Source organism: Muscardinus avellanarius (genome assembly GCF_963383645.1).
Source record: "Muscardinus avellanarius genome assembly, chromosome: 10".
In the NCBI taxonomy this organism is placed as follows: domain Eukaryota; kingdom Metazoa; phylum Chordata; class Mammalia; order Rodentia; family Gliridae; genus Muscardinus; species Muscardinus avellanarius.
In genome coordinates this window covers 16,577,840-16,588,313 of record NC_137796.1, presented here as the reverse complement: position 1 = coordinate 16,588,313, position 10,474 = coordinate 16,577,840, and the positions used below count along the sequence as shown (strand labels likewise).

General features: G+C 50.9%; 1 protein-coding gene across 1 annotated transcript; it reads right to left on the bottom strand.

Annotated features, from left to right (window-relative positions):
• Positions 1–3,887: 3,887 nt before the first annotated feature.
• On the bottom strand, positions 3,888–8,925 carry NQO1 (NAD(P)H quinone dehydrogenase 1; the record flags this gene model as incomplete). Its single annotated transcript, XM_080704375.1, has 5 exons — positions 8,766–8,925; positions 8,555–8,685; positions 7,012–7,125; positions 5,669–5,770; positions 3,888–4,193 (listed from the first exon to the last, which is right to left on the bottom strand). The coding sequence occupies exons 1-5, from the start codon at positions 8,872–8,874 to the stop codon at positions 3,888–3,890; spliced, it is 762 nt and encodes a 253-aa protein (XP_080560501.1). The 5' UTR covers positions 8,875–8,925.
• Positions 8,926–10,474: the final 1,549 nt, after the last annotated feature.

Sequence of the window (10,474 nt, the reverse complement as noted above, 5' to 3'; positions counted from 1 at the left end):
GCCTTCCACAACTCAGTGAGACCTGGTTTCAAAATAAAGAATAAAAAATTGGGCAGGGGGTGTAGCTCGGAGGTCAATGCCCCTGGGTTCCATCCCCAGACCTGCAAAAATAAAAATAAAAATAAATTTAAAAAATCAACTAAGCCGGGCATGGTAGCGCACGCTTGTAATCCCAGCATTGAGGAGGCTGAGACCTGGAGGATCGCGGTTTGAGGACAGCCTCAGCTACTTAGTGAGGCCCTCTGCAACTCAGTGAGACCCGATTTCAAAATAAAAAATAAAGAGGGCAGGGGGTGTAGCTCGGAGGTCAAATGCCCATGGGTTCCATCCCCAGACCCGCAAAAAAATAAAATAAAATCAACTAAGCTAGACATGGTAGTGTTAGGGTTTAAATGGTGGAATTTCTTTTTCTTACTCAACTAAAATTTGTTGAATAGAAAAATTACAACTAATAAGCAGCTCCGTGCAGCTTTAACAAATCTCTATTACAAAATCAGTAGGAAATAGAGACAGGAAGGATAAACCAGCACGCTGAGCAGCGTGCTGAGAGCCTGAAAATGGAAATCGCGCCCCTTTTCGGGCCCCTAGCCTTTAAGTGGATTTTGTATTGGTATCTTTCTTATCAGCGTTACCAAGGCAATGGGTTAGTAACTTATTCCTTAGGCAGGTGGTGCCTCTATCTCTCTGGACAGCGCACTTACTGAGTGCAGGGGTCAAGTATCTCGCTGGCCTTTGCCTCTATTATATTGGGCAGTGGTTGCTCATCAACTAGGGTGCTTTGAAGCCGCACACCAAGTTTACCTTTCCTATACCCAGGCCAGCCAGGTCACAGAGGAGAGGAGGTAAACACAGGCACTGATTGCCTCTATATAGTTTTAGAACTAAAGGCCTCAATTGACGCTGAGGCTTTTACTGTAGATTAATCATTAGAATGAACAAAGGCACAGGGGGGCTCTGCATTGTAATCGCTGCCGCCCCTCCCTGCCTGAGCGCCTGCGCAGCACCCAGGCCTTGACTGTACATTTTGGAAATCAGTACCAAAGCAATTTTCCAATACTGGCACAGTGGCACATACATATAAAATCCCAGTGATTGGGAAGCTGAGACAAGAGGATCACAGGTTCACAGGCAGCCTCGGCTGCTTAGTGAGGCCCTCTGCACCTTAGTTGTTTTTTGTTGTTGTCTTTTTGTTTTTTGTTTTTTGTTGTTTTTTTTTTTTTTTGCAGTATTTGGGATGGAATCCAGAGGCATTATACCTCTGAGCTACATCCCCAGCCCTATTTTTTTTTTTTTTGAAACAGGGTCTCACTGCATTGCAAAGAGTCTCACTAAGTAGCTGAGGCTGTCTGCGAACCATGATCCTCCTGTGTCAGCCTCCCAAATGCAGGGATTACAAGCTTGTGCTACCATGCCCAGCAGTGAGACCCTGTTTTAAAATAGAGGATAGCCAGGCACATGCTTGAAATCCCAGTATTTGGAAGGCTGGATCACGATTTGCAGACAGCCTCAGCTACTTTGAGGCCCTTTGCAACTCAGTGAGACCCTGTTTCAAAATCAAGAATAAGAAATAGGGCTGGGGGTGTAGCTCAGAGGTAGAATGTCTCTGGATTCCATCCCCAGTACCGCAAAAAATAATAATAATAATAAAATAAAATATAGAATAAAAAATAGGGCTGGGAGTGTAGCTCAGGTAGAATGCCCTGAATTCAATCCCCAGTGCTGCTAAAAAGAAAAAAAGAAAAATCAGCTAAAAATAAAATAGCTCTTAGGTTCAATCCCCAGTACCAAAGAAAGAAAATGAAGCTGGAAGCTGAGCGTGACGGCGCACACTTGTAATCCAAGTACTTGGGAGGCTGAGACAGGAGGATCACAGGTTCGAAGCCAGCCTCAGCAGTTTAATGAGGCTCTCAGCAACTCAGTGAGACACTTTTTTCCAAATGAAATATTTTAAAAATAGGTCTGGGGGTTTAGCCTGGAGGTAGAAGGCTTCTAGGTTCTATCCCCAGTACCACCAAACAAAGAAAGTAAATGAAGCTGGGGTTAGGGGCCCGTGCTTATAATCCCAAGTACTTGGGAGGCTGAGACAGAAAGATCACAGATTGGAGCCGGGTGTGGTGGTGCCTGTTTGTAATCCCAGCATTCAGGAGACTGAGACAGGAGGATTGCAGTTCACGGCCAGCCTCAGCTACTTAGCCCCTTTGCAACTCAGTGAGATCCTGTTCCAAAATAATAAAAAAAAAAATCAGGCTGGGAGTGTACCTTGGAGGTAGAATGCCCCTGGGTTCCATTTCACACATGCACCAAGGTTAATAAAAGTGGGTTTGATCTAGTTGTCAACTGGGATGGGCTTCCCCAGGGGTGGCCCATAGAAAGGCCACAGATCTTTGTTTTTCTGCTCATCTCTAACCTGCTCTCCTCCTGTCTCAGCCTCCCAAGTCCTGGGTTTAAAGGCGTGTGCACCTCATTACTGTTTTAAAGCATTGAAGGAGTCAGGCGTGGTGGCGCACGCTTGTAGTCCCAGTATTTGTGAGGCTGAGACAGGAGGATCACGGTTGTCGGACAGCCTCAGCTACTTAGGCCCTTTGCAGCTCAGTGAGACCCTGTTTCCAAATAAAGAATAAAAAATAGGGCTGGGAGTGCAGCTCGGAGGAAAATGCCCCTGGGATTCATCTCCAGTATTCCCCCCCACACCCAAAAAATTTTTTAAAAAGCATTGAAGATACCGTTCCATGAATTCACTCAGATGCGTAGGTGCAGGGCGTGGTTGTGGTGGTTTATTTCGGCGAACATTAAACTAAAAGATGGCGGTAACACAGAGAATTTTATTAGCTATTCATTCCAAATGTGTACTAGATACAAACAGCAGAGGCTGGAGGAGGGGTAGTACCTGTGCAGCCACTGAAAACTACCTGCATCATTGACAGGCCTCGGAAGGCCGGCTACTAGACACGGCAGGTGCTGCAGGCCGGGCAGACTCAGTCACGTGTTTCTCTGAGCAGTTCCCTTCTGCCATAATCACAGAGAGGTGAGTAAAAGACACAGACCCCTGGGGCTGGTGCTGTAGCTCGATGGGAGAGCGCCTGCCTGCCATGGATGAGGCCCTGGCTCGATCCCCAGCTCCGCAAAAGAAAACAAAAGATTATCGGAGAGTTGGATGCTGTCTAGTCAGAATTAGCCCTGATAAAAAGAATGAGGCAAAGCAGATGGCCTTAAGGAACACGTCCTCCCATCTTCCTGCACCTCTCCCTGCCTTACAGCCCAGTGGACCAGATCAGATTTTGTTTATATGCCATGATAGCAACTATGAGTTCCTTTTTTTTTTTGGGGGGGGGGTGCTGGAATTGAACCCTGGGGCATTCTACCCCCAAGATACACCGATTTTATTTTTATTTTGAAACAGGATCTCGCTAGGTTGATGAGTGTCTCACTACTTGCTGAGGCTGGCCTCAAACCTTCAATCATCCCGTCTCAGCCTCCCTAGCACTGGGATTACAGGCGTGTGTCACCACACCCTGCTCAAGATCAGTTGCATTTAATAATAAAACTCTCCAAGCCAGGTGTGGTGGCACAGGCCTACAATCCCAGTACTTGGGAAGCAGAGACAAGAGGACCACAGGTTCAAGGCCAGCTTCAGAAACTTACTAAGACTTTGTTTCCAAATAAAAAGTGCTGGGGGGTGTAGTTCAGAGGTAGAATACCCCTGGTGTCAAGCCCCAATAACAAAACAGTAAAAAAAAAAAAAAATCTGAAAATGTTTAAATGCAGTCTCTTCTTTCTCCTATTCATTCCTACGGGGGTGGAGTGTGTGGGGGAGAGAAAACCCAAATTAAAAACTATGAAGTCAAGAAAGCTGAGAAAAGATCCCTAGAAATCAAGCCATCTGGATCTTATTTCCTGGCTTTGATCTGGTTGTTGGCTGGGATGGACTTGCCCAAATGATGGCCCACAGAAAGGCCAATTTTCTTGTTTTTCTGCTCATCTTGGACCTCTTTTTTCAGCAAGAAGCCAGCCTCGAAGTTTAGGTCAAAGAGGCTGCTTGGAGCAAAAGACAGCGGTGCCTCCTCCCAGATGTGGGCCAGGCGCCCTCTCCATCTGTCCAGGACCTCCGCGCGCGCGGCCGGCGGGAGGTGCCCGATGCCGTACGTCAGCTGCGGTTCCAAGATCTGGAAGCCACAGAAATGCAGGGTGCCGCTCTGGGGAGACGAGAAACACAGAGGGAGGTGAGCCACAGAGCCAGGGTTCTGCAGCTTCTACTGTGAGCAGACACTGAGCAGCTGGGTGCGGGGGCCCACACGTGTGTACTTGGGAGGCTGAGACGGGAGAATTGCAGACTCGAGGCCAGCCTCAGCAACTTAGTGAGCTCCTCTGCAACTTAGTGGGACTGTGTTTCAAAATAAAAATAACAGCATTCGGGAGGCTGAGACAGGAGGATCGTGGTTCACGGACAGCCTCAGCTACTTAGTGAGGCCCTCCGCAACTTAGTGAGACCCTGTTTCAAAATAAAGAATAAAAAATAGGGCAGGGGGGTATGGCTCGGAGGTCAAATGCCCCTGGGTTCCATCCCCAGACTCGCATAAATAAATAAATAAATAAATAAAGCATAAATAAATAAATAAATAAATAAATCTAAAATCCCAGTACTAGGGAGGCTGAGACAGGAGGATCGGGGTTCACGGTCAGCCTCAGCTACTTAGTGAGGCCAATTGGCAACTCAGTAAGACCCTGTTTCAAAATAAAGAATAAAAAATAGGGCAGGGGCTGGGCGTGATGGCGCACGCTTGTAATCCCCGCGCTTGGGAGGCGCAGACAGGAGGATTGCGAGGGAAGTGATCTAGGAGAAGGTTTGCTGAGACCCATCTTCCTGGCTCCGTGGAGCGGGCGGCGAAGTGCGCATCTGCCTCGCCGGGAGTCAGCTGCCAAGAGTCGCTGGCTTAGGAGACCCTGTTTCCAAATTAAAAAAAAAGTATAAAAAATAGATCTGGGAGTGTATCGAGGGGGGGAGGGGAGGGAGAGGGGGGGAGAGGGAGAGGGAGAGAGAGAATCCAGCAAGCGCTGGTCTGGGCTTCCCAGTGCAATTCCAGCAAGAAGGTCCGAGGGGCCCCGGAGAGTGAGTTCCTCACTCCAGCCTCTCACCTGCGGCCCTCCCTCCCTACATTTGAGTCTCTTCGGCTGCACTTGCCTCGACACGCATCAAAGCTTGAGAGCGTGCCAACCTGGAAGCTGTGCCAAGAGCGCGGAAGCTCTGTTACTTTGGGGAGAGCTCAGCTCTTGGCAGCGACTCCCGGGGAGGCGGATGCGCACTTGGCCGCCACTGCGCCGAGCCAGGAAGATGGGTCTCGGCAAACCTCCTCCTAGAGCGCTGCCCTCGATCCTCTCCAACCCCAGCAAGGCCTCCAGATGGCCCTGAGGGGCCAATAACACCAAAACGTCACTTTGGTTTTATTTATCTCTGAAATAGACGGGACTAAGTCACTTCTTTAATTGTCTTGGGTTAGCCAGGCGTGGCGGCGCACGCCTGTGATCCCAGTACTTGAGCGCTGAGACCGGAGGATCGCAGGTTCAAGACCGGCCTCAGCAACACAGCGAGGCTCTCAGCTGTCTGGAGGTTTGAGACCCAAAGAAAGCTGCATTAATGAGTTCCCCTGAAGGTTCCCTGAGAAGAGAGTACCTGAATTGGCCAGAGAATGATGTTCATGTCCCCATGGATGCCCTGCAGAGAGTACATGGAGCCGCTGCCCCCAGTGGTGATGGAAAGCACCGCCTTCTTGTTCTGTGAACAGAAAACAGTCCACCGCCAGTTCAGGCAGCAGCCCAGGGACAGGGCCGCCCCAGTCCACCCGATTCACCCTTCATATTATCTCATACTTTCGCTCCTCTGAGCCTTGCAGCTTGACTCTGCAGAAGACCCAGCCTAAGCCCGGCCTCGTGGCCTGTGCTTGTAACCCCAGGACTTGGGAGGCTGAGACAGGGGGACAGCAGATTCAAGGCCAGCCTCAGCTACCTAGTAAGATCCTGTTTCAAAACAAGCACTAAAGAATGGACTAAAGGACTCAGGGTGTAGCTCAGAGGCAGAATGTCCCCTGGGGCCAATCCTCCCTCACCACTACAATTAAAAGGTGGTGCACACTCGTAATCCCACTACGCAGGAGGCTGAGGCTGGAGGAGGATCACAGGTTCAAGGTCAGCCTCAGCAATTTAGGCCCTCAGCAACTGAGCAAGGCTCTGTTTCAAAATAAAAATACAAAATAGGCCTGGGAGGGGGGAACTTGTGTATATCAGAGGTAGAATGCCCCTGGGTTCCAAGCTCAGTAACACACACACACACACACACGCACGCACGCACGCAGCTGAGAATGCAGCTCTTGGTGGCACGTTTGCCTAGTATGCTAGGCCACAGGTTCTAGGTTCAATCCTCAGTAAAAAAGGAAAGAAGGAGGAATTAGTAGAAGGGCACATCCATTACCCAACTTCAACTCTCGATATTTTGGCATTCTAGGCCTGTTTTTTCCTTTTCTTTCTTTCTTTTTTTTGGGGGGGGGGCAGAGAAGGCTGGGGATCAAATTCCAGGACCTGTGTGCGCCAGGCAAGAGCTCTGCCAGCAACCTACATCCCCAAGCCCAGCACTCTAGTTTTATCCAATCCCCTGGCCCGCCTTTGCTTTTTCTTTGCTTTTTTTTCGGTACTGGGGATGGAGCCCAGGGGTGTTCTACCTCCGAGCTACACCTCCAGCCCAATCTTTTATTCCTTATTTTAAAACAGGGCCTCACTAAGTAGCTGAGCTGGCTGCAAACCGCAATCCTCAGTTACGAGCGTGCACCACCATGTCCAGCTCCTTTGTTTCTTCTAGAATGTTTTGAACCCCAAACATCATGTCTTCTCAGCTAGACAGTCTTTAGCATGCATCTCTCCAAGGACCTGGAGCCGAGTCTTAGCTTCGGTTGTGCTCAGAGCTCTGCCTCAGGACAGAATCGACCCAGGATCCCGCCGTTGGGAAGCGAATGGTTCACCTACCCGGAAAGGCCCCTTGTCATACATGGCAGCGTAGGTGTAGGCGAAGTTTGCGAGGAGCACCCGCTCGAACCAGCCCTTGAGGATGGCGGGAACACCGAACCACTGCAGCGGGAACTGGGGCCAAAGAGTCAGGTCAGACCAGGGAGCCAGCTTGGGTAGGCTCAAGGCGCTGGCTGCTGCCCATGGCCCACCCAGCTGAGGATTCCTCAGCTGCCTTCCTTCCTTCCTCTGGAGGGATTAGCACACTTAAGAAAAGACAAGCTGGGCATGGCAGCCATGCTTGTCATCCCAGTAGTTGGAGAGCTATGGGTTCAAGGCCAGCCTCGGCTACTCAGTGAGGCCCTCTGCAACTCAGTGAGACCCTGTTTCAAAATAAAGAATAAGCCGGGCGTGTTGGCGCACGCTTGTAATCCCCGCGCTTGGGAGGCTGAGACAGGAGGATCGCGCAGGTTCGAAGCCAGCCTCAGCTACTTAGTGAGGCTTTCAGCAATTTAGTGAGACCCTGTTTCCAAATAAAATATATTAAAAATAGGTCTTGGAATATAGCCCAGAGGTAGAAAGTCCCTGGGTTCCACCCCCAGTACCACCAAAAATAACAAAAATAAAAAAATAAAAATATAGGGCTGGGGGTGAAACTTGGAGGGAGAATACCCCTGGGTTCCATCCCCAGTACCACACACACACACACACAAAAAGCCAAGCCAGATGTGGTGGCACACATTGTAATCCTAGTACTTGGGAGGCTGAGACAGGAGGATCCCAAGTTCCAGGTCAGTCTCAGCAAGTTAGCGAGGTTCTCAGCAACCTGGCAGGAGCCTCTGTTTCAAAATAAAACAAATAAAATCCCCAGTACCAAAAAAAAATTAGACACTGCAGCTGATTGAATAGCTGCAAAACCTAAATCGCATCCCACCTTGCTTGGGAGGTTGCCAGGGCCACAGGCACTCCAGGGGCAATTTCAAAGGCTGACGGAACCGGTAGCAGAGGCACTGAGTTCAGATAGCTGTTTACAGGGAAGATGGCTGACCGGGCATGCAGGCCGGGCGTCCACTGGGTGCAACGGCGCCAGTCAGCCTCCCTTGGAGACAGGGGGAGAAATGCAAACTTTTTTTTTTAAAACAAGCTTTGCTGGGTTAACGGGAGTTTCACGACTTGCTGAGTCTGTCCTCGAACTTGCGGTTCTCCTGTCTCAGCCTCCCATGTACTGAGATTACAAGCGTGCGCCACCACACCCGGCTTATTTTTTTTTACTTTGAAATAGGCTCTCACTAAGTTGCTGAGAGCCTCACTAGGTAGCTGGGGCTGGCCGCGAGCCTTCAGTCCTCCTGTCTCAGCCTCCCAAGCGCTGGGAGTACAGGCCTGCGCCTCCACGCTGGGCTGCAGTCCCGTTCATATCTGCAGTGAGTACCGGAGCCAGCACCCAACAGCTGCCAGGTGTGCGCTGCTGGCCTTCCCAGCCCTCGCCCTACGAGCAGAGTACAGAGAGGTGGGTGGCGACGGTCCCACAGGTCTAGGACAATAAGAACTCGTGTCTCTACCACACCTGAAATATCACAAGGTCTGCGGCTTCCAGCTTCTTCTGTTCGGCCACGATGTCTGGGCTCAGGCGGCCCTCTTTATACGCTAGCGAGGATTCGGCGGCATACTGAAAGTTCTCGGGGTCCCTCAGTTTACCTGCCAGGGGGACGCAGGTGGCTGAGGCTGGAGGGGACAGGCAGAGCCGCTGGAGCTCAGGAGGCCGGGGCAGCTCCTACCTGTGATGTCCTTCTTGGAAATGAGGGGGTTGAAGTTCATGGCATAGAGGTCGGACTCCGCCACCTGCCAGCCACTGCTCCTCAGAGCCTCCACGGCAGCCTCCTTCATGGCGTAGTTGAAGGATGTCTTCTCCGAGTGAGCCAGGACGATCAGTGCGCTTCTGCCTGCTGAGACACACGCCGGCACAAAGCCAGTCTGGGCTGGGTGCCCCGAGTCCGGGATGCCCGGAGCCAGCCGTGCTTCAGCGTTCGGGGCTGTTCGGATTTTGGATGATTCGCGTGGACTTTACCAGTTGAGCATCCTGAATCCCCAAATCTGAACTCCAAGGAGCTCCACAACCTAACACTTTTTATTTTTATTTATTATTGGCAGTACTGGGGATGGAACCCAGGGGCATTCTACCTTCGAGCTACACCCCCAGCCCTATTTTTTATTCTTTATTTTGAAGCCGGGTCTCACTGAGTTGCAGAGGGCCTCACTAAGTAGCCGAGGCCGAGGCCGTCCGTGAACCACGATCCTCCAGGTCTCAGCCTCCCCAATGCTGGGGTTACCCCACTCCTATTTTTTTTATTCTTTATTTTGAAACAAACTTTCACTAACTTGGGATCACAGTTTTGAGGCCAGCCAAGTGAGGCCCTCTGCAATTCAGTGAGAACCTAAATAAAAAAATAGGGCTGAGATGTAGCTTGGAGGTAGAATGCCCCTGGGTTCCATCTCCAGTGCTGCAAAGAAGAAGATGGAGGAGGAGGAGGGGAAGGAAGGGAGGAGGAGGGGGAGGAAGGGAGGAGGAGGGGGAGGGGGAAGGGGGGGAGGGGGAGGGGGAGGAAGGGAGGAGGAGGGGGAGGAGGAGGGGAAGGAAGGGAGGAGGAGGGGGAGGGGGAAGGGGAGGAGGAGGGGAAGGAAGGGAGGGGGGAGGGGGAGGAAGAGGTGTGGGAGGGGAGGAGACTGCCTCTGGGTTCAGTTTCCAGTATGGCCCCCACATTTATAAATATAAATAAACATAAATACATACAAATATAGAAGATAAGTATCTCCATGCAGGGCGTGCAGGGGCGTCCGAGAGAGGGGAAGTGTACCCCTACACGTGCTCTGAATAGCTCTGAATAACCTGTGCCCCGCTCCACGCAACAGTACTAGTGGTGACGGCGGAACATGCCCTGGCACGGTGGGTGGGCAGGGGGAGAAGGCACTGGCAACTCTCTGTACTATTCTCAAACAAGGGTGTGTGTGTCTGTGTCTGTGGTGCTAGGGAGTCAACCCAGGGGCACTCTATCTGAGCTACACTGCTCTTTATTTTGAAACAGGGTCTCACTGAGTTGCTGAGGCTGTCCTTGAACTTGTAATTCTCCTGTCTCAGCCTCCCAAGTACTGAGATTACATGTATGCAGCGCTACACCCGGCCAAAGATATGTTTAAACCTTAATCTCAGCCAGGGGCATTCCACCTCCCAGCTACACCCCTTGCTTTGATTATTAACTGCAGCTGGCAGAGGAGGCGCCCCTGAAGTGAGATCAGGGTAGACTTCAGGCCCAGTGTGCCAAGCATGAAGATTTCCAAGCTTGGTCCTGGGCTTTCAGACTCTTTAAGATTCCATGGAATATGTGTTTGATGGTGATTTGAATGCTATGGGAGTGATTGATCTGCTCTGGACAGCCGGGGAAGAGGGACAGAAACTCCTGAGGCTGCTGAACTAATTCCCACCCAACTC